This window comes from Electrophorus electricus, chromosome 18 (assembly GCF_041902795.1).
Source record: "Electrophorus electricus isolate QZ-2024a chromosome 18, ASM4190279v1, whole genome shotgun sequence".
NCBI lineage: Eukaryota > Metazoa > Chordata > Actinopteri > Gymnotiformes > Gymnotidae > Electrophorus > Electrophorus electricus.
Genome location: NC_137514.1, coordinates 7,035,420 through 7,058,419, shown reverse-complemented (window position 1 = coordinate 7,058,419; position 23,000 = coordinate 7,035,420). Strand labels below are relative to the sequence as shown.

At 45.4% G+C, this 23,000-nt stretch overlaps 2 protein-coding genes across 5 annotated transcripts in view; one reads left to right on the top strand and one right to left on the bottom strand.

Moving 5' to 3' along the window:
• Positions 1 to 15,824, top strand: part of kcnq5b (potassium voltage-gated channel, KQT-like subfamily, member 5b) — an 82,758-nt gene extending 66,934 nt beyond the window's left edge. Inside the window, exons 5-15 of one of the 4 annotated variants that reach the window (XM_081701022.1) lie at positions 1,137 to 1,262; positions 1,615 to 1,725; positions 1,817 to 1,912; positions 2,664 to 2,758; positions 3,892 to 3,918; positions 4,923 to 4,973; positions 6,355 to 6,575; positions 9,331 to 9,439; positions 10,561 to 10,692; positions 11,544 to 11,670; positions 13,581 to 15,824. In XM_081701022.1, coding sequence (XP_081557148.1) covers positions 1,137 to 1,262; positions 1,615 to 1,725; positions 1,817 to 1,912; positions 2,664 to 2,758; positions 3,892 to 3,918; positions 4,923 to 4,973; positions 6,355 to 6,575; positions 9,331 to 9,439; positions 10,561 to 10,692; positions 11,544 to 11,670; positions 13,581 to 14,624 — 2,139 coding nt within the window. In that variant the 3' untranslated portion in view covers positions 14,625 to 15,824. Of the gene's footprint in view, positions 1 to 1,136; positions 1,263 to 1,614; positions 1,726 to 1,816; positions 1,913 to 2,337; positions 2,427 to 2,663; positions 2,759 to 3,891; positions 3,919 to 4,922; positions 4,974 to 6,354; positions 6,576 to 7,620; positions 7,630 to 9,330; positions 9,440 to 10,560; positions 10,693 to 11,543; positions 11,671 to 13,580 lie in introns of all 4 variants that reach the window. The other 3 variants (XM_081701023.1, XM_035534756.2, XM_035534757.2) reach the window with 3 other exon arrangements.
• Positions 15,825 to 16,348: 524 nt separating this feature from the next.
• eef1a1b (eukaryotic translation elongation factor 1 alpha 1b) lies at positions 16,349 to 21,471 on the bottom strand. Its single transcript, XM_027024820.3, has 8 exons — positions 21,333 to 21,471; positions 19,872 to 20,053; positions 19,514 to 19,693; positions 18,948 to 19,244; positions 18,618 to 18,768; positions 17,491 to 17,747; positions 17,137 to 17,371; positions 16,349 to 17,051 (listed from the first exon to the last, which is right to left on the bottom strand). Exons 2-8 carry the CDS (start codon positions 20,013 to 20,015, stop codon positions 16,927 to 16,929), a joined length of 1,389 nt encoding a protein of 462 aa, XP_026880621.1. The 5' UTR covers positions 20,016 to 20,053; positions 21,333 to 21,471; the 3' UTR covers positions 16,349 to 16,926.
• Between the last annotated feature and the right edge of the window lie 1,529 nt (positions 21,472 to 23,000).

The following is a 23,000-nucleotide window of genomic DNA, read 5'->3' as shown; positions in this document are numbered from 1 at the left end:
GTGTTCTCTGGCCATATTGCTCACCCTGGCTGTAGAGTGAAAGAGAGTGCTTAGTGTCCAGGAATACTGTGTCAAGGAGTCCAGACAAATTCTGAGTGATTGCAGTGTACAGTAGCATTTCAGGCTCCCGGGTCCTTTGATAGACGTTTGAGCAATTTGTATGATCTACTTGTAGACATTCATGCCATTTAGAGGTAAATCAGGTCAAGAAATTGTTGGTGAAATTGTCGAACTAGCCAAAGGTCAAAACTGCCTCTCACAGTGTCTCTCAAAGTGCTCGGTGAACTATCTCTCAAGCTCCGATGCTGTCTTTTACTTTTATCTGATTCTAAGGTGGAAAAAAAAAAGAAAAAATGTCAAGCCAGACGTTATTGTACCGGAGCTGAAGAATATACAGCAAATTATGTCCATTCATCATATGTGATGAATCATGTCCCAGTTCATTCTTAGGCCCAGGCTTACGGCACATGTTAGATTATCTGGAAGAATGGCAGGTGCCACAGCCAATCATATGCTGTTATTAACCAGCCTTACTCGGGAGAGTAATGGCTCCCAAAAGCATGTGCTAATTAGAGAGTGATTTTGGATTCATACAGGCTTTTGCTGCAATGAAGTGGGGCACGTTTTCCACCTCTGGTTCACACATGGTGGGTCACTGGTGGGTCCAGACACTCATTCCAAATGACATTTTACATTTAGCTGACATTTTTATCCAAAGTGACTTACAATTATGACTGAGTACAACTTGAGCAATTGAGGGTTAAGGGTCTTGCTCAGGGACCCAACAGTGGCAGCTTGGCAGTGGTGGGGCTTGAACCAGCAACCTTCCGAGTTGACTTTACAAGTCAAGTACCTTAACCACTGAGCTACCACGGCACCATGTGGTGTTTCAGCGGGAAATGGTACTACCAGGTAAGCGTGCGTATGTACCTGTGACAGAATAGCATGGACCTCCAATGTGACAGTTGACCTTCTTGTGTGCTAGCATGGCGTCCACTGCCAGACTGGACGGAGAGTGAGGAATGAGAGTCTGGATTCTCCAGCAGCTCCTAAGGGGTTAAAGAGAATAGATAATAAGACTGTAGGAGTCATTTCTCTGCCCAGGGTTGACAGGTTTTGCTGTTGCTGTTTTGTAGGAGCTGGTCACTGCCTGGTACATCGGGTTCCTGGTCCTCATCTTTTCGTCCTTCCTGGTCTACCTCGTGGAGAAGGACTTCAATAAGGACTTCAGCACATACGCGGACGCGCTGTGGTGGGGCACGGTGAGCAGTTCCTGTAGACGGACCATCAGAGACCCAGACAGACAAAAAGAGCAAGGGAACAGACAGAGAGAAAAGGGGAGGAGAACAAATGCATGAACGAATGACAAAAATAAGAAGTTTAACCAGTAGGCACATTCACACACAAATATATATTCATGTAATTTTAGCTGAAATACCACAAATCATAAAGCCCAGTGGTATTATGAAAAGTATTTTATCATCTAATTTTTAATATGTCTTAAACTATTTCCTGTCCTTATTTTCATATGAAGGGAAATCATGTGCATTTGTGATTACAAGATAGTCAGTACTGACCTGCCTGGTGTGTGTCCATCCTCCCATGTTTGTGTAGATCACCCTGACCACTATAGGCTATGGAGACAAGACACCCACCACGTGGACGGGCCGCATGCTCTCTGCCGGCTTCTCGCTGCTGGGCATCTCGTTCTTCGCCCTGCCCGCGGTGAGTCTCGCTCGGCACTGCCCGGCTCTCGGTCGCCGTGCTAAAAGAGCATTGGTCCAGACCCATGTCCTGACCCGCTTGCCTCCCGTAGGGCATCCTGGGCTCGGGCTTTGCGCTGAAGGTCCAGGAGCAGCACAGGCAGAAGCACTTTGAGAAGAGGAGGAACCCTGCGGCCTGCCTCATTCAGGTAGGAGCATCTGCCCTCCATCCTGACCCACACGTCCTCCCTGGGGTTTAGCACCTCCATATTACACACCATTTCACTGTTGTTGCGGTATGTCTTTGACTTCAGTGTGTAAATGTCCCAATTTTGGAAAGAAAATACAATGGCTACAGGAAAGCCAAAACTGCGTGTGTGTTTGCGCGTGTGTGCGTGTGTCTAAGTGCAAATGTTTATTTGAATATATTGTCTCCCTTGGGGGTATGTTTGCGTCTACTTATGTGTGTGTGCCTATGTGCAAATATTTATTTGAATATGGCTGTTTGTGTGTGTGTGTGTGTGTGTGTGTGTGCGCGCGCGGACATATGCGTGCGTGCGTGTGTGTGAGACCACACGGGGTGCATGCGGGAGTATAACCCCCACGTCTCTCAGCTCCCCCTTGTTCTGATCAGGCAGCGTGGCGTTGCTACTCCACTGATGATAGTCGTCCTTACCTTCAGGCCACCTGGCTTCACTATGAAACTTCCCTACCTGTCCCCAGGCATGTATGGATGCCTGCTCAGACCAAAAAACCCTTAACCGTGTTCTTTACTAATCTGCATTTTTTATTTTCTGTTTTGTTTTGTTTGTTTGTTTGTTTATTGTTTTATGTCCCTCCCTATTTTACACTACTGCCTTGTCTTCCTTTTTATTTCTTTCTTCCTTTTCATACATTTTCCCTTCCTCCTGTACCTTGTCCCTTTCCTTGGTTCTGTGTACGTGTGTGTTTGGCATGCAGTGCGTTTGGCGTAGTTATGCAGCTGATGAGAACTCGGTTTCCATTGCTACCTGGAAGCCTCATTTGAAGGCGTTGCATACCTGCAGTCCTACGAAGTAGGTACAACCCTGCGCCCGGCGCCTCGCAACACTCCTCCGCTCCAACCGTCTTCCCTCCCTTATCTTGATCTGTGGATACTGGGGGCTACTTCTCATATCCACTTCTTTTCCTTTGTAGAATTTTTACTTTTGATCTATCTGTTTCTCTCTGTAACACACACACACACACACACACACACACACACACACACACACACACACATACTTGTATAGGTACTCTTTATTCCCAGACATTTGATTCTCCCTTTCCTGTAATAACAAAAGAAAATTACCAATGTTTTATCCTTGGAACTCAGTTAAGTTCAAAGCCACTTGAAGGAGCCGTATTGTCCAGACTCACAGGATTTAGACAGTCAGCTACCTTTGGCAACGCTCTTGCTACAGAAAGTAAAGAATAAACCAAGACTTACATTCAGAGGGATTCTTAGTCAAAAATTGCCAAAAAGTAAAGGTTAATCAGTAAGATTAGTGAAATTACACCATGTGAGTTTCTGCTAAATTCTGTTACTTCCTAATTGACTTTCATTCGCTGTTAGACACTTTTTTTGAGGATGTGGGGGGGGGGGGGTTCTCCTTATCTGTGATCTAGCTCGCCTTTGTTCCTCCATGCCCTCAATCTGTAGAATGTGAATGATTCAGACTTGAGGTGCAGGGACCACTGCTCTGTTATGGTCTACTGACCTGGCGGTTATAGCGTTTTGAAGGAACCATATCACCGTCAGTTCAATGTCAATTTAGCACAGACTTGAGCCTGGAAGTTTTAAGATGTCACCCCAAACACACAGAGATAAACACAAACACACACACACGCTGTCTAGATAGTTCACATCCCCCTTCGCTTTGTGCTTTGCGTCTTGGCTTCCTGTGCATGGTGAAACCTGCATCGCGCATGTCTGCCATAATATCTGGTTGCTTTCCCATGGACTGTGTATTGATCTGCTTTGCACTTGGATTCTATGGCTTGTGGTTCATTCTTATGCGTGATCTCACTAAAGTACTCCTACCTGAACTGATTACTGTGAACTTCATTAGTGTTGTGTTGTGTAAAGTCTTTTTGATGAATAACGTAACTCAGTATGGTCCGTTTTCATTTATTACATTACTGTCCTGCTCTTCGGCTTCAACTAAAGGAAAGAACAAGCGGAGACAGCCACGAGGTTGGTATCACTTTTCCTTTTCATTTGTCTTAAGTCTATACCAAGTAAAATCCTAGTTATTGTTGTCAGATGTAATGCTCCTACTCAGCACTAGGTGGCCAGATACGCTCGCACAGAAAGAGGGTTGTCCAGCGACCGATTTGTTTCCATCTGATTACTGGAGAATCCCATGTTTTCCAAGTAGAGACGTGTGCGTTTAGGTTAGGCAGAGTGCACGATAGGCGCATAACCTAACTGCGCGATTTTAAACACGGTGCGTTTCTTTGTCTTTGCCTGGCGACATTTACAGGCCTGTAAGGACGTCGCTTTTATTTGGCGAGCAAGCCAAAAAGGTCCACCAAAACCTAGGAGGGACACTGCAGCTGTGACACATCGGTCATTAGGCTAATGGACGCGCCTTCCACTCAGCTGCAGTGCATGTCCCCGAGGCAACGGCCCCGTCGTCGAAAGCGTACGGTTCCTAATAGAGCCACAGGGAGAGCGGCAGCCCTCGGGCCGACTGGACTATCACACTAGCCGAGCCAAACAAACAAAGTCATTTGCTCTGATTGGGAAATGATGAGGGCGGCGCGAGAAGCCCCGATCCGCCTCTTCATCATCGCCGTCTCTCACGCGGCCGTTCACACAAAGAGACGAGGACGAGGGCCCTTCATCAGCATAATGTGGCCTCTGAAGCATTTATTGCACCTAACGAGCCACCATTTGTTCCCACGGTGACTCACCGTTCGAGAGGGGCCCGTAGCCGCGGAGCGCTAACGGAATTAGCATAGTTACGTGAGACACATTTGAGGCTTGAAAGGACCATGTGAGTCATGGAAACACTGTTAGACACTAAATGGCCAGCGCTCCCGAATTCAATTGCCCTTCGTATTCTGTCATCTGTAAAGAAAAACAATAACAATATAATAAAAAAGACACCAGGAGCAAAAAAAAAAAATGTCCTCACACGCTGAGAGAGAACAGCAGGAAGTAACATTACTCCTGTGTCTCGTCCTCACATGTAGTAAGAGCCTGGGCGGAAAGCTCAGATCCGACAGGAAGCGGAGTCAAAGCAGGTAGCATGCAACGGTCTCTGTGCTAACTCCGGGAATGCTGTACTGACCCTTGGCATGATCATATAGGTGCATGGGAAGCAGCCCCACTAAACACGACACCTTGGTTGTGGTGGCTCGGTGTGTGGTGCTTTTCTAAGAACTCCCGGTATTTCCGTGTTGAACATGCTGAGTAACGGTAACATAACTAAACCGCTCTCACCGTTTGATACTAAAAGTAATTACGTGGTAGACAGCACCGCTCATCCCTCCCAGATCAAATGTTCTCGTGTTCTGTGCCGCTGCCCGGATATCTCTCTCCCCATTCCGTCAGAATATCGATTGCTCACGGAGGCGAACTCTGACCCTGCGGGTTTCCAGCCCAGCCACTGCAGCTGTGTTAAGCCTGCGTTGCTGTGTGAACTTCAGGTTGCTCGGCCTCTCCAGGCCTGTACACAGCAGGTTCTCCAGGGTGGAGGTGCTGGTATGCATGCGATCAGTGGGACCTTTCTAGTTCTCCTTCGTTAAAATGAGGAAGAATACCTCTCCTAGACACATGACACACACGAGGCTCTCTAGTCCCCCACAGACAAACCACAAATGTACACTCAGCCAAAAAAATAGTAAGATGGGTAACAATTAGCATGAGCTAACCGGCCCCTGCAACTGGCTATTGTTCGTGCTTAGCCACGTAAGCATTTTTTGATGGTGTATTTCCAGAGGGGTACATATATATGTTCCCAGGGTCCTGTATTCCTCAGTTGACACTGATCAACCCTCCTATCATGAAGGTGCTATAATGTGAAAAAGAAGACAAATAACAAAACAGTTACAGTATGAAACAAATACAGTAAAGACAACAGACAGTAATAGTATAGCTTAGAGTCGGTATAGTGTAACGTGATTTTAACTTATCCCTCCATTATTACATTGTTTGCCTCACTAATTGCCTGAGTGGACGTCATATAATTGAATCTCCCAGTCTTCATCTCACACTCTAGATCATTCAGTACTGACCCCATAGCAGCTAATGCTATGAAGCTAGCTGGTGGCTTGTGGTCATATGCCCGCAGAAGGTCTGACCACCGGACCAGAGAGCCAGCTACCCGCCACAGCAGCCAGTGTCCCCATTTGACCTTCCTAAGTGACCGTCTCTATCACAGAGAAAGAGAGAAGTAAACCAAGGGATGGTCTGAGGGTTCAGGTGCACCTTGTGAGCCCATTACTTTTTACGTAGACTTCGACCATTTTAAAATCCTCCCTCTCTACCACACACTTCCTTTCACTTTCTCCCTCTCTGTTCTTCTCTGTCCTTCATTCTCTCCTCGTAACCCATCACCTCTCTCTATTTCTCTCTCCCTCTGTTCCTCTCTTGCTCTCTCTCTTTCTTTCTCCCCTCTCTCAGTCAGAAGTTGAGCTTTAAGGACCGCGTGAGGATGGCGAGTCCTCGTGGTCAGAGCATCAAGAGCAGACAGACGTCAGTCACGGACCGCCGCTCCCCGGGCGCCGACATCAGCACGGAGGGCTCCAGCCCGGCCAAAGTGCAGAAGAGCTGGAGCTTCAACGACCGCACCCGCTTCAGGCCCTCCCTCCGCCTCAAGAGCCAATCGCGCTCCACCACTGAAGGTTGGCCTTCCTTTGATTGGTGGTTTGGGTTTGATTGATTTGATCAAGGTGTTTGTCAAACGCTTGCCAATGCCACAATTAATTCCTCCTTGGTGTTTGAATATTTAGTTGTTGTTCAAGATGTTTGCCACCAGCAATAGCATGTTCGTTCAGTTCTTTAAAAAGAGCAGTCTGACTTTGCACACCGTTTGCGTGGGTTTCAGTGGCACCGTTAAGGACAGGTGTTATTACTGTGAAACATTCCTCACTACCCCAATTCCATCTGCCAGCTGTGAACAGGCAGAACAGAGGAGCACAGTCAGCGCATGGTCATTGTGCACAGTTGGGCCGTACTTTCAAAGGAATCTGGTTATCACTCTGAATTAATCTCAAAATAGTGTGAATGATCCATTTTTAATGTGCATGCAGAATCTTTCTCACTGGTAAATCAAATGGCCACATGCTCCTTTGGCATCGATGATGATGGGTGATGTTGCCAGCAATTAGGACTACACAATATATAATTTGTGAGTCATTATCGCAGTGTTGGCATTTGCAAAAAGCTGTCTTATGCCAATTCTGCAAATCATGTAACAAATTATTGTGTGGCATGAGCAACCTGGCCAGTCTCCAGCAGTTCCAATGACTGTTCTGACCAATCTCAAGTATTCTAGATGACTGTTCTGACCAATCTCAGACATTCCAGATGAGTGTTCTGACCAATCTCATTTGTTCCAGACGAGTGTTTGACCAAATTCAGGCATTTAACATGTTTTTTTGTGGGGTGTTGCAGTGGATCAGACATGATCTTTGCATAAAAAAAAACCCAATTTATTGTTTTTTAGAAGATTGCACAGTTGAGGAAATACATTTCCTCCCAACCTCCAAAGAAGTCCGTCCTTGAGAAATAAATAAATAAATAACAACACATCCACATTCTACATAATTTCAAACAATGTCACATCAAGAGTTCAACACTGTGTGGAACATGGCAATTGGGATATGCAGTAGAACTGTGATCTCTCATTTGCTCTATGTTGTACCAGCATGGTGTCCTCGGGGACAGATGGTCCTGGTTGGTCCTCCTGCTGAGATGGGACAAAGGTCTCTTGCTGAGATGGGGCCTGTTGTCCGCCCACTGGCCCCTACTTTGTTCTCTTCTCTGTCCCTTGATGTCCCTTGATGTCCCTCTCTTTAGTGAAGGCTCACGGGGCACTCACATCCTGTGGGGCCATCACTACATGGGCCATCAAAAATGTCCCCCTCTGTGTGTTTCTAGGAACAAAGTGGTTTACCAGACACACACACACAGACACGACCACCTATGCCAACAGATAAATACTGCACACACTTCCTCTTATTAACACAAATGCCTATACACAAACACACACATACAAACACGCACTTCCCATTCTGCAGCATCTTCCAACATTCGGAGCCTCGCCCTGCCACTCAAGATTCCGGATTCAGGGTTCCCTACCCTGACGGACAGCGGGCCAAGCCTGGCCAGTACCGATGAGGGATTGAGAGTCAGTTGTGCTGGTGCGGTTGGGCTCTGCACTGCAGTGACCCCTGTGAACCTGCTCGCCCTGATGAGTGGATCTGTCTGCAAAAACATGCCCTGCCTGGATCACAGTGTCGGGCTAGGCAATTTTGAGAGTGATATATAAATACACACCAGTCAGCCACCACATTAAAACCATTGACAGATGAAGGGAATAGCATTGATTATATCGTTACAATTGCACCTGTCAAGGGCTGGGATGTATTAGACACAAGTGATCAGTCCATTCTTGAAGGTGATATGCTGGAAGCAGGAAAAAAGGGCAAATGTAAGGATCCGAGTGACTCTGACAAGGACCAAATTGTGATGGATAGATGACATCACAATGGAACAGAGAATCTCTAAACTGGCAGGTACTGTGGGGTGTTCCCAGCATGCAGTGGTTAGTACCTACTAACAGTGTGTGGGGAGCGAAGGCTAGCCCATTTGGTCCAGTGTGATGCTCTGGGGAATGTTCTACTCGGAAAATGTTCTACTGGGAAACCTTAACTTCTGGCTGTTACTTTGACATGCACCGCATACCTAAACATCGTTACCCCCTTTATGGTAACAGTGTTCCCTAATGGAAGTGGCCTCTTTCAGCAGGATAATGCGCCCTGCCACACTGCAAAAACTGTCTAAGATTGATTTCAAGAACATAACAGAGTTCAAGTGTTGACTTGGCCTCCAAACTCCCAATTTTTCAATCTGATCCAGTGCCTGTGGTATGTGCTAGGAAAACAAGTTGGATCCATGGAGCCCACACCTTGCAATTTACAGGACCTGCTGATAATGTCTTGGTGCCAGACACCACAGGACACCGTAATAGGGCTTGTAGGGTTCAGGCCTCAACAGCTCAGAGCTGTTTTGGTGGCATAAATGGGACCTGTACCACTTTAAGCAGGTGGTTTTAATGTTATGGTTGACTGGTGTGCATGTGCACATCAAAACCCAAATTTCTAGGGGTTTTTCTGTGAAAAACGTTAAGGCTTGTGAAAAAAGGTCTTTCTCTTTTCAGTGCGGTTCATTTCATCCTTGCATTGCTCTTTCTCAGGTTTATGTCATACACCAGCAACTTTTCCTCGTCTTTCTGTGTGGTGTCACAGTACAGAGACACCGCTCACATGAACGAGCGATCCGAAGATTAGCTGAGCTCAGCGGTACAACAGTGCGCGTGTGTGTCTGTGTCTGTCTGTGTGTGCGTGGGTCTGTGTGCACGCGCAACGGGGGCAGGCGAAGCTAATATGGGAGCCGAGGAGATCTTCGATGAGAGAGGCTGTCACTGTGAGATCTCTTCTGAGGATCTGTCCGCAGCTGTGAAGGCAGCCATCCGGGCAGTGAGGTAAACACTGACAGAGTCTGCACCGTTCCAGCTCCCCTATACTCCCTGAATGGGCGACGGCGCCAGGAGAATGCGCATAGCAACGAAGACCAGGACGTGCGTTTGAACCAAAGCTTTATACAAACGAGCGGGTTCACCGTGAGAAGGAAAGTGATTGTTGCTCTTTACAAGGGTCTCTTGTAGAAGGTCCTTCAAATCTATACATCTCTCAGTCTTACATGGACATGAGCAGTGCTTATAAGGTCCAGTACACATGGAATACACCGTACAAGGGCATGATAAGAAACAATGAACCAGCAGAGCTAAACTGCCTCAGCAGTGCCGTGGCAGTGACTTCTGAACATCTAACCGCCGCATCGGCGAGCATTTGCGTTAGCGGCGGTCGAATTGCGGAGCTTATATCAGCCTGCGGTGCTCGGGGCGTTGGTGGAGGGTAGAGTTCGTCAGAGCAGCACGGCATCTCTTTGGCTCGGAGAGCATGACCCTGGTCCACACACACACACTCCAGCCAATACAGCTACTGCACACTGTGCTGGGGGCAGCCTGCTTTGTGAGGTGCTGCAGGGTGTGCGTGGGCGGGCATGTGTGAGACAGAGAAAATGAGAGAGAGAGAGAGAGAGAGTGAGGGGGAGAGAGAGAGAGAGAGAGTGAGGGGGAGAGAGAGAGAGAGAGAGAGAGTGAGGGGGAGAGAGAGAGAGAGAGAGAGAGAGAGTGAGGGGGAGAGAGAGAGAGAGAGGGGGAGAGAGAGAGAGAGTGAGGGGGAGAGAGAGAGAGAGAGGGGGAGAGAGAGAGAGAGGGAGAGAGAGAGAGAGAGAGAGAGCATTGTCTGAGGCTTTCTCGTGGTATGGGATCTGCTGTTTAGTTACCAGAACTGTTCCATAATATTTTCTCTGAAAGTAATACAGTTTGACTCTAATGATAAATTAATGACTCACAAACATTTTATAACCGTTCCAAAATACTTATTACTTACCTGCATATTCCTTTATATCTTTTTTTTCTTGTTGTTGAAGTTTTGAGTTACTTCGTCACCACTGCCCCCTAGAGGAACAAATATCAATGTACCACCCATTCTCCCCTTAAACGGGTTATATTTTAGCACCCTTTTGCCTGCTCTGTAGGATCATGAAGTTCCACGTGGCGAAGAAGAAGTTCAAGGAGACGCTGCGGCCGTATGACGTGAAGGACGTGATAGAACAGTACTCGGCCGGACACCTGGACATGCTGTGTCGCATCAAAAGCCTGCAGACAAGGTGCTGCGCCTCCCTCCATTTGTATGTCAGTCATGCGGGCTTCAGTTTTACAGTGCCACTAAAACAACAGGAATTCACTGTGCTCTTGTGTTTGTGCATGCAAATCTGTGTGTGTGTGTGTGTGTGTGTGTGTAGGTAGTTGTTTTATACGTACATGTCTTTGGTATGTTGGTCTCTAGGGTTTTTCATGAATTACAGGCAGCTAGGGCCAGACAATACGGTGATAGGTCACTGTAATCACACTACTCTATGCAACCATATGCTTTTTATAGCATACTATGGGCTGATTGGGTATTAGCTTATTATGCTACTGTCAGTATTTATTTATTTGTTTGTTTGTTTGTTTGTTTGCCAATTGTTTGATTTTTCTATCTATTGTTATTGGGGTTTTTTAAATATAACACTGCATTAAAAGTGTGATTAAAGTTCACCTTTTTAAAGACGGCACGACCGCACGGCAAGAACTATTACACTCTACAAATCTTTACCTTACCATGCGTTATTTGAATGGATTTGACTGGTCAAGAATATTATCATCTAAAGGGGCATCGCCACCCTGTGGACATGGCTAAAACTGAACATGTTTGTAGCAGGTGATGTCTGAACTCAAGGTTCAGAACGTAGTCTGTGATGCTTTTATTGTATTCATCAGAAATGCAAAAACAAACAAAACAAAAAAAACAGGAAGATTCTGATCCAAGTACTGATTCTAAAAACCTGAACTACACAACTACATTCTCTGGTCTCTTGTCATTCCCTGGTGGCTCGATATCTGGATCTGCTATTATTTGTGGCCCTCTTAAATCTTTCGATACCCTGTCCTTCTCCATGTCTGTCTGTCTCTCTATCAGGGTGGACCAGATCCTGGGGAAAGGCCAGGTCCCAGTGGAGAAGAAGCCGAGGGAGAAGTTGCTCTCTGAAGGAGAGCTCCTGGAGGACGTCAGTATGCTGGGGAGAGTGTGCAAGGTGGAGAGGCAGGTGAGCATGTGTGTGCTGTGTTAACACACTCTCGTGTCCATCTCTACGCCTCATTTCACGAGTAACAGCAGCTAATTTCTTTATAATCACATTTCAGCCTCGTTTCAAGTATTCAGTCACACAAATAAATATTAAAAGTCCAGAAGAGTTTGGTATTGAACAGTATATTAATATTTATCATCAATCATCTAGTCATTCATGATCTAAGGTTGTGGCGATTAATAATTTCATGTATAACACAACTGATGGAGTTCAGAGGCTCGCAGATAAGATGCAGCACTTCTAGAGAGGGCAAATCCGAAGCCCTGAACAAAAAAACAGAGACAGGTCACAAGCCAGAGAGGGCAAAAACAGCTCAAACCGGGCTAGCAAACAAGAAGCCAGACTAAAAACTACAATACCGGTAATCCATCCAAGAGAACAAACCAGAAAACAAAAGCAGGAAGGCTAGCACAGGATATGCCATGACAATGTTTCACCTAAAAAGAGTGTCATGAGACGTAGACACGGAAAAACAGGAACAGGTGTACACAGTCAATCCACAGGAGCTGGCTGTGGTTGATGGGACTGGTTGGAGTGACAGGCATGATGAGGCACGAGGCTCATGGGAAATGTAGTCAGGGGCAGGGAGAGTGACATCACAAGTGATAATTTGTAACTTTATTGGTCTTGTATATCTTTTTTCAACAAATCTTTATTTAAGTACTACCACTTCAGTTTTCTATTATAGAACAGTGAAACATTTTTCCCCATTTAAGCTATGTTACTTTAAAGGAATTGTCCAGCATTATTAACCTAATTTTTACCAACCACATCTGTAGCTAATAATCAAATACCACAAACAATAGTTTCAATACATGCTGTACAGGAAAACCTTTTGACATGCTAATAGTGGGCGAGCAATGGAGTAATGGCAGTTGCTGAATCCCATCAATAAGTAAATATGTGACTATATAATGTGAATGTTATATGTTACATTATTATTGTTACTAATCAGAATGTTATTATTATTATTATTATTATTATTATTATTATTATTATTATTAATCAGTTGTTTGTACAGGGTCTTTCTTAAGCCCAGGGTATCTATATATTATGAACACTTTATATTACTGACAGAAGAATTCTTATTGATGGTTTCAGTCAATAATGTGTTTTGAGTAAATGGGTTTTCCACTCTTTTCCTGGTACAGGGAAACATAATGTGTGGTATATATGTTGGTATATATGTGTGATATATAATGTGTGGTATATATGTTGGTGTATATGTGTGCTATGTAATGTGTGGTATATAATGTTGGTATATATGTGTGGTATATAATGTGTATATAATGTTGGTATATATGTGTGGTATATATGTTGGTAAATTTGTGTGGTATATAATGTGTATATAATGTTGGTATATATGTGTGGTATATATGTTGGTATATATGTGTGGTATATAATGTGTATATAATGTTGGTATATATGTTGGTATATATGTGTGGTATATAATGTTGGTATATATGTGGTATATAATGTGTATATAATGTTGGTATATATGTGTGGTATATATGTTGGTAAATTTGTGTGGTATATATGTGGTATATATGTTGGTATATATGTGTGGTATATAATGTGTGGTATATATGTTGGTATATATGTGTGGTATATAATGTGTATATAATGTTGGTGTATATAATGTTGGTATATATGTGTGGTATATATGTTGGTAAATTTATGTGGTATATAATGTTGGTATATATGTGTGGTATATAATGTGTGGTATATATGTTGGAATCAACCGTATGCATACAGATACGGATTGAAAAAAGATGGAATATTCCTTTAAAAAGAAGAACAAAAGTACTTCGCATATGCAAATGAGTTTTTGGTTTATTCACGCTGGCCTGTCCATGCCCCCTGTGTAGGTGCAGTCCATTGAATCCAAGCTGGACTCGCTGTTGGATGTGTACCGGCAGGTCCTACGGAAGGGCTCCAGCCCGGCTCTGACCCTGTCCTCGCTGCCCCTGTTGGAGCTGGAGCAGGCGGCCAACTACCCGAGTCCGCTCTTCAGCAAAGACCTCTCCTCCACCTCCCAGTTCAACCGCTCCGGCAGTTCCAACCTGCCCCGGAGCCTCCAGCTCATCCTAGCGCCCGGCGAGCCCAGCCGCCGCCTGGCCGACACGTCCGTCTCCCCCCCGACCGGGGCCGATCCCAGCTCCGCGCCGCCTTTTACCCCGTCGCCGCTCCACCCGCCGGCCACGCCCACCGTCGGAGGGAGCCCGCCCCCCATCTTCTCACCCAATAACATTCACCCCAGCAGGATGCATTTTCCCAGCCTAGGCCGCCCCCCTCCGGCCCCCCTGTCGATGGCAGCATCTGGCCGGTTTCAGGTCCCGATGTTTCCACCCCAGTCCGGCCAGACCAGCAACGCCTCGAGCATCCTTCAGCCCAGCCCTCCCGACGCATGCCCTCACTCCTACTTACCCAGCTACCGGCAGGACTCGGCTCCCAGTTCGGACTTGGGGAGACCGCAACAGCGGTACCGGCACAAGACGGAAGACGGCTCCTGGTGGCGACGCTTGAGCCTGGAGGCGGAGGCGGAGACGGAACCGCTGGCCCCGCCGTGCCCAGTCCCGGCGCCGAGCAGCGGGGACCACGTGCTGGGGAAGTCCCTCTCTTTCCACAACCTCCTCAGCTCCTCTGAGGTGGACAGCCGTGGCTGCCTCTCCGGCGGCGACCAGGGCTCCTCATCCGTCGCCTGCGAGGCAAGCAGGAGCGGCTGGGGCGAGGTCAACCTCTTCATCCGCGAAGGGGACACACCACCCACCAGGGGCGTCGGCTTCCTGTCGCAACCTGCTCCTGAGGCCCCGCGACCAGCAGAGCTGACGACAGCAGGAGGAGGCCCCGCTGGGTGCCCGCGACCAGCGCAGGGGACACGGGGCCTCGAGGTGTGCCACACATCCAACTAAAAAACCCTGCAGAAAGACCAGGAACTCCTCGGGATACGATCTTAACGAACGGCATAAAGCTCGACATTGAAGCTTTGTCTTATTTTAAACTTTTCTGAGGGCAAACGGAGGTTACGTGAGGAAGGATAGATTGGGTGGGGGGCTGTAGTTTTAGTTTTCAAATGTATTTCATTTTTTAATTGCAGTTTTATAATTGCTGTTCAGTACCAATTAATTTTAAAAATTAAAAAAAAATCTGAGTTGACCACACATAATGACATATGATTGCATGCATTGTCCTTTTTCTATATGCATCTTATGTTTCACATAGTGATAAGGAGAGAAAGGGTTGATTCAGAATTTAATTGATTTGTTAAAAGGCTGAATAATGAAGTTCGATTCTCAATCTCAAAACCATTAAGAAATCCCGAACTCTGCTTGCAGAGTTGCATGAATGTTGCATGTCTCCAAACATAAATGCACGCGGTACTCATGGCCCCCAAACAGCTGGGAGGAACTAGGGAGCAGAGTTTGTAGACAAGTTGGCTTGTCAAAGATCTTGTACTTTATTTTCCAACTCATCCAGTGACTTTGCCATTGATCTAGAATAGACCTGAGTGAGACCTCTGTGAGGTTTATCTGAATAACTTTACAAAGTCCCTGGATTAAAAGATTCTTTTTAACTTGAATAGCTCTGCATAGGAAAAACATAATAGAAACTGTGGGCAGACACTTTTAAATGTGAATCTAGCATTTCAGTGTTTCAGAACTTTAATGGTTTTCGAAAATTGTAGTAGAGGATAATTTCAACGTGAAGAGGGGAGGAATATAAGGAGGTGGTTGTTTGAAAACAATGAAAATCTCAACTCAAATAAACAACAGTAGCAGCGCAGACCTGTGTGTTATGTCAGCAATATAAAGGTTTTATAAATGTAGGCTTCAATTTGGAGGAGTTCAGGTGTCTGTAATGAGAAAAACGCTGTGGCTTTGTCAAGCCAACTTAAGTGTAACATTTTTACTGAAATATTTGGCAGATATGTAGTTTGGTGGGGGGTTTTTTGTTTGTTTGTTTGTTTGTTTTGCTCTTTCTAACTAATCCATTGATTCCTGAAGTTCGTCTCTTTCTTCAGGTCTAAGTGCCAGACACATTGGAAGACGCCTTTGCTGCTATACACTGTACAGTTTTGATAAAGCCAATTAAACACAAGTAGAAGCCCGAAACCTCTCCTGGTTCACTGTCTCTGTCCGTTCTCACTATTCTCTCTGCATTTAATCACATATTTTTCACTGTGGAGGTCCAGAATATGACCGCTTCCTGAAGTCTGACGTTAACCAAACTTTACTAATACAGAACAAGGGTTAAAATTAGTAGGGTTCCGATCATTGATAGCCATGGATGTTTACAAACAACACAACATCTTTTTTATAAATATTCTTAAGGCTGGACTCCAGTGTTTGTGTACATGTAGCAACTGGTGCTCAGAGCTCGCTGCCATATATAAATAAGAGGGAGGGGAAAAAACCGTCCATGAACGTCTTTTTTTTTTTTTTTTTTTTTTTTTAAAGAGTGTTAAAATGTCTTTTATTGTTTCTTAAAACATCTTTTATTGTGAACCCACATGTTACATGAGCTTATGGAGAACTTTGTCCACATGTTAAGATATATGAGAGCAAGGGGAACATTTAGCTCACGCTCAGGCTACACAGAGTGCTAACGGGGTGGGAGTGTCAGTAAAGTGCACTAGCTAGCTTCATGCATGCAGCAGGGAAAAAAGACACAGGGGTGTTTAAGGCTACCTCACAAACATCTCAGTGCAATACAAACCAGTGTGAAAACTAATATCTACGACAAAGCGGTAGAGGTTGATGGGTCTTGCAAGGCAGGTCAGGTTAGCGACATAGATAGGATACATGGCTGGTTGGGAACAGGAGAGGAGGGTGTCAATCTATTGCACAGTAAGCAGGAAAAATGGTCCAAATGGCTGTTTTCCTCTTCCACGTCTAAAGATTAGCATAAGGTGCTCACGTAAATCCAATGCAGAACTCCAAACTACTAATGGTCAAACATAAATACAATTATTAGCCATCGTTATCATTGTCAGAGCATTTGTGTTCGTGTGTGTTCCTTTGTGTTTGTATGTGTCTGTGTGTATGTGTTCTATGTGTGTGTTTATATGTGTGTTTGTGTGTGTGTGTTTTTCCTCCGTCTGCTCTTGCGATGCATTGTGATAATTAGCCAGGCTTTTCCTATGGAGCTAACGAGCGGATGGGCGGCATGGATTCTGCTGTGGCTGACTCGAGATCTCGCAGCCCTGCCCAACGTTCATTTGTTCTTCTGGGCCTTCTGGGCGGACTTGGTGATCTTGCCTGAGGTGGCTGTCTTCTTCTCTACGCCCTTAATGACCCCCACCGCCACCGTCTGGCGCATGTCACGCACCGCGAAGCGCCCTAGGAGAACCAATCCCGGTGACCTTTTCTTTCTACAGGTTTGTTTTAACATCCAAATTTCTGTAGATAAAAAAAAAAAACTTACCAAGAGGAGGGTACTCAGAAAAGCTCTCCACACACATCGGCTTTCCCGGGATCATGTCCACAATTGCTGCATCGCCAGACTTCAGCGATTTGGGGTTGTCCTCCAGTTTCTTCCCAGAACGGCGGTCAATCTTCTCCTTGAGCTCAGCGAACTTGCAGGCGATGTGGGCAGTGTGACAGTCCAGAACAGGAGCATAGCCAGCACTGATCTGGCCAGGATGGTTCAGGATTATGACCTGCAAGCAGATACAGAATAACCAGTGGCTATATTTTTAATAAAAAAATAAATGCCAGTGATGGTATTGTTTTCTTAATAAGCATGGTTGGTTTGAATGAGATGGTTGGCTGGTGACACCTGTGCAGTGAAGCTAGCAGCCTCCTGTGGAGGGTCGTTCTTGCTGTCCCCTGCCACATTCCCGCGACGGATGTCCTTGACAGAGACGTTTTTCACGTTAAATCCCACGTTGTCTCCGGGCAGTGCCTCTGACAGGGCCTCGTGGTGCATCTCCACAGACTTCACCTCAGTGGTCACGTTCACAGGGGCGAAGGTCACGACCAGGCCAGGTTTGAGGACGCCTGTCTCAACCCGGCCGACCGGGACAGTCCCAATACCTGAGTGGGAGAAGAGAACAAAGTTAGATTCGCTACCACTCCTAAATGTAGCCACCCTAGCAGTGCAATCTTTGAATTTAGCAAAGTCTTGCCTTCTTTAAAGTTACAAAGCAGCAGTGACAGTGACAGTAGTGATAGGCATAGTGACAGTGATTAGTACCATACTCAGTGATTAGTACCACACTCAGTGATTAGTACCACACTCAGTGGTTGGTACCATACTCAGTGATTAGTACCACACTCAGTGGTTAGTACCATACTCGGTGGTTAGTACCATACTCGGTGATTAGCACCACACTCAGTGATTAGTACCACACTCAGTGGTTAGTACCATACTCGGTGATTAGTACCACACTCGGTGATTAGTACCATACTCAGTGGTTAGCACCACACACAGCGGTTAGTACCATACTCAATGGTTAGTACCACACTCAATGATTAGTACCATACCCAGCGGTTAGTACCACACCCAGCGGTTAGTACCATACGCAGCGGTTAGTACCACTCAGCGACCAGTACCAAACCCAGTGGATAGTACCACACCCAGCGGCTAGTACCACAATAAGTGGTTAGTACCGTACTCCGCAACCAGTACCACACTCTGTGGTTAGTACCATACTCAATGGCTAGTACCATACTCAGTGATTAGTACCCTACTCAGTGGTTAGTACCCTGCTCAGTGGTTAGTACCATACTCAGTGGTTAGTACCATGCTCTAGACAAAGCAGCCAAGCAGAACGTCACATTGCTGACTAAACACTCGTTTCTGACTGGTGGCCAAGTTCCTTGCCACATTCAGCTCTTAACAGGCCTCCTGAGGGTTCCTCTGTGGCTCTGCTCATCTGTCTATCTGCTCGTCTGTCTTCTCACCTCCGATCTTGTAGACATCCTGCAGAGGAAGGCGGAGTGGTTTGTCCGTGGGCCGGGTGGGAGGCTGGATGGCATCCAAAGCCTCTAACAGCGTGGTCCCAGAGACGCTGCCATCTTTACGCGTGATCTTCCAGCCCTTAAACCAGCTCATCTGTGGGAAACATGTGCTCAGACAACTTTAGCACCCAGTCTGCTTTCACACAAGGATATGTTTCATATGCAGCTTCCATATTAAACAACGGTGAAAGATTTACATTTTTCATTAATATTCCTATTTTTTGCACCGTTTTGCCAATTCAGTGGATGTGTTTAGCATGGCACTTTACTAACATTGGGGCTAGATTCTAGCATGTTATCTCCATTCCAGCCCGATATGGGCACGAAGGCCACAGTCTCGGGGTTGTAGCCGATCTTCTTGATGTAGGTGCTGACTTCCTTCACTATCTCCTCATAGCGCTTCTGGCTGTAGCTGGGCTCCGTGGAGTCCATCTTGTTGACGCCCACGATCAGCTGCTTGACGCCCAGCGTGTACGCCAGCAGTGCGTGTTCTCGGGTCTGCCCATTCTTCGAGATGCCAGCCTCAAACTCCCCCACGCCTGCTGCCACGATCAACACGGCACAGTCTGCCTGTGCTCACACAGAACAGGAAGCGGCACGTGCTAAGAAGCTAAACGTTCACTTAGTGCTATTTTATTTATGATATTTATTGTATTATTCTTTATTTATACACTTAGCAAAGCACTGCACTGAAAATTTGACATCAATGCAATCTAAGAAAAAATGTTTAGCATGTGCTAAATCTTGGATGTCAGTCTCCAGCCCAAGGACACCAAATGATAATCCTTTAAGCAAGAGCAAGTCTGCTTCTTGTCTGCGATGTCTGAATGGTGACACACCTGTGAGGTTCCAGTGATCATGTTCTTGATAAAGTCTCTGTGTCCTGGTGCATCGATGATGGTGACGTAGTACTTGCTGGTCTCGAACTTCCACAGGGAGATGTCGATGGTGATGCCCCTCTCGCGCTCTGCTTTCAGCTTATCCAGAACCCATGCGTACTTAAAGGAACCTTTGCCCATCTGAGCTCAAAAACAAGAAGCATAACAACCCACGTATATTTATAAGACACAAATGAATAAATCTCATACACAAATAGCAGGGGGACACAATCTGTGCAGCGTCGCAATAACAGAACTGTTCGACGCTATGGGACACCAGTTTGTTTGGGCACATCCTGCACTCTGGACTGGGTCTGACCTCTGCAGCTTCCTTTTCAAACTTCTCAATGGTCCTCTTGTCAATGCCGCCACACTTGTAGATGAGGTGACCAGTGGTGGTGGACTTTCCAGAGTCCACGTGTCCAATGACCACGATGTTGATGTGCAGTTTCTCCTTTCCCATAGCTCAAGGTTGATGGGATTTCAGAACGGTAATGGATCCTAAAGAGTAGGAAGAAAGTTGAATAATTCATTACACATATGATTTATTCAGCATCTTGTTGTTGGTGAATAAGGAGGAGCAACATGTGGGTAATGTCCATGCGATGGTCGCTTTGTACGTTACAAAGAGTAAGTGACTTGATTCTTGCATAAAAATACTAAATAATTACACTGTTACTTACACTGTTAGTAAAACATGATTAAAAGTGTAAGAAATATGTCTTATGGAATATTTTCAGTTAGGATTGCAATTCCTTTGGATAGCCATTATTGAGGTATTAAACACATCTATATCATTGTAATGCTTTTTGTTACCCTCTAATTGTTCGACTTGGTTATTGCAGAGAACGGAAGACAGTTATGGGGTCAATAAAACACACACACACACACACACACACACACACAAACACACACGATTTTTCTGTACACATTTGTACTCTGTTTAATTTCTTGATTTGTGTGCTTCTATCAACAACTTGTAGCCTGTCTTGCAGCCTGACACCAAAATTATCTACAACATGAATAACGCCATAAGTGGGCAGCGTTGTTTTCCAATTATATGTAGACACTACACGCGCGCGCGCGCACACACACACAACCGCAGCCTTTTTCCCACTGCGTGCGGAATCATTTTTGTAATTGGTTTCGCATGAAGATGATAGTTACTAATATAAAATGTATATGTAGGTTTAGATTTTGCAAAGTCAGTGGCCCATTGTATCTCTATTAATTGTATTATTATCATTCAGCCATTTAAATTGACAGCAAATTGTGTAACCGAAACCTCAACGACGCGAACTGTCCATCATGCTTTACTCAGTATAAACCTTGTCTGGGTAGCAATGGAACAGTACAGGCCACTTGTCCTATGCGGCAGAGTCGCTATGTCTAATTAAACGTTTACGTGTGGGGTTTTCCATAGGTTTTCGAATAACCTTAAAGCCCGAAGCCTGGTATCATAAATCATGCGTTGCCATCCTATGAGAAGTGTGAGCATGTAAACTGCGATGTGCTACGGCTGAAATGGGCTGTGAAATGGCACAAAGACCGTATAAAAGAATAGCGACGACGTATTCGAAAAACGTTACACACGACACCCGCGCCATATTCGTTTTATTCCCGCATTAGAATTTTTTAAAAAAATACACCCGATCGAAACATCACAGCATCGGTTGCAGACAAACGAGAGCCATACAAGTGTTTAACCCGCACGACAAACAATGTAGACGCATAAAGGACAAAGACGTCACAGAGATGGTCTATTTTTCTAATGTCCAACCTTGCAGAGCAGTCCTGGAGGCCCGGGGCAGCAATAGCGCGGTTAATGACTGATACGTTGTCTCAGATACTGTTGGCTTGGATGCTGTCGATGTCGTCAGATTTTGCCACTGGGTGTAAGACAATGTTATTTCTATGTCCTCCAGCAGGTGGAGCAGTTGAATAAGAGATTTGACCTCTCTTTCTCCCGGGATTCTGGATACGGCATGAAGCCTCAGCTAATTTTCACAAATTCTCTCAACATTTACTCCTTATAATGCAGATTTGGCTATATGTGACTTCTCAACCAAGGACAATTAGCCAATATGATCACAAAGTAGGGAGAATGGCAAATCTTTCTGCGTTAATTGTTGGTTCAAACTACTTTAAGGATGTCATTTTAGAAAGCCCAAACTACCGTTTAATCGAATGGCCCACATAAATTAAAGAAAGGGTTGCATGGACGCTGGTTTCTATAAGAGTAATAATTTGAGTCAAATGGGTTGCCTTCATGAGGAAATCTATATTTTAAATAACCTTTTTTTAAATATATAAGATATTCCCGTAAAGTATCTACAGGCGACTGCACAGTACCTTTACTAAACGCGTTTCAAGTGATTCAGGCGCGTCGTGATGATGAACAGATACACAGCTGTGAAGGAATTTTAGTGTACCAGCCAGCGGCTCCACCGAGAGCTGAGCAGACGCTCTGTGGAAACTATCCCAAAGGTATTCGTGTAGGTTTACGTTGTGGCCGTTTGTGCAGTCTGTCCGCTCGGAACACTATCGAAACAGCCAAAGCCGAAGCGCATCCGGAACGGTAGCCTACGTTCGAGTGTGTGTGCATAAGTGTGGGACGGTTTTTCGTTCCAGACATGCTTGGGTTTGCGCAAAGTTAACTCAATTACACGTCACTACAAACAGAGAAATATGCTATTTATCGTATACTATAGGTTTTTGAAAACTAATTGGAAATAATGCTATTCAAATAAAATGTATACCCAAACTTTAGGGTAACAAGTAAAATGTAATTAAAGGGAAAAGGGACCAACACGATTTGCTTGTTTCACTTTATAAACAAGTATGTTTCAGAACACGGTGCATACAAGACAATATTTTATAGAAGCTATTAAAATGATATCTTAAATTAGTCCAGCCGTGGGAGTCCCTTTGTTATCCTTGTTTCGTGTTCGTCCCTGTGATTAAATCTGTATTGCTGTGGCCCAGAGCGCGTGGGAAACGGGTGAATATGGGGAGAAAATAGATCACCATCTGCCTGAAGAACACGCTGCCAAGAGAACTTTCTTCTGTTCTTATGAAGTTATCGTCGCGACAGTTCCTGCAGTGGCGACTTCGACCTGAGCGACATCCCGATTCATTTTAGTTTCACGGTTGCCTTGCCCCGACAGCTTGCGCGTCCGATCGCAGATGTACATGCAACCTCCTCACTCTGCTATTGATGTGGTAGTAGAATATTACCGACGCACAGCTGGGCCAAGCCCAATTTCTCTACACGGGTTGTCTAATTCCGTTATTCAGACTTTACTGCCTCAGGACCTATTGTTTGCTTTGGCATGCCCCTGTTCACCTTCGTCTTTAAAACCAGCTGCCAGCATTCCTTTAGAAACCAATCGCGTCCTGACTCAAAAAGGCACTCCTTGTCAAAAACGCTGCAAAGGCGTTTTTTACT

What these genes read in the sequence shown, in the direction of transcription:
- eef1a1b (XM_027024820.3), bottom strand. Translation starts at nt 20,015, where the DNA reads ATGGGAAAGGAGAAACTGCACATCAACATCGTGGTCATTGGACACGTG. An exon ending in TGATCACTGGAACCTCACAG is followed by an intron (nt 19,245 to 19,513) that starts GTGTGTCACCAT and finishes GTGTGAGCACAG; the next exon opens with GCAGACTGTGCCGTGTTGAT. An exon ending in TTCTGAGTACCCTCCTCTTG is followed by an intron (nt 17,052 to 17,136) that starts GTAAGTTTTTTT and finishes TGGTTCTCCTAG; the next exon opens with GGCGCTTCGCGGTGCGTGAC.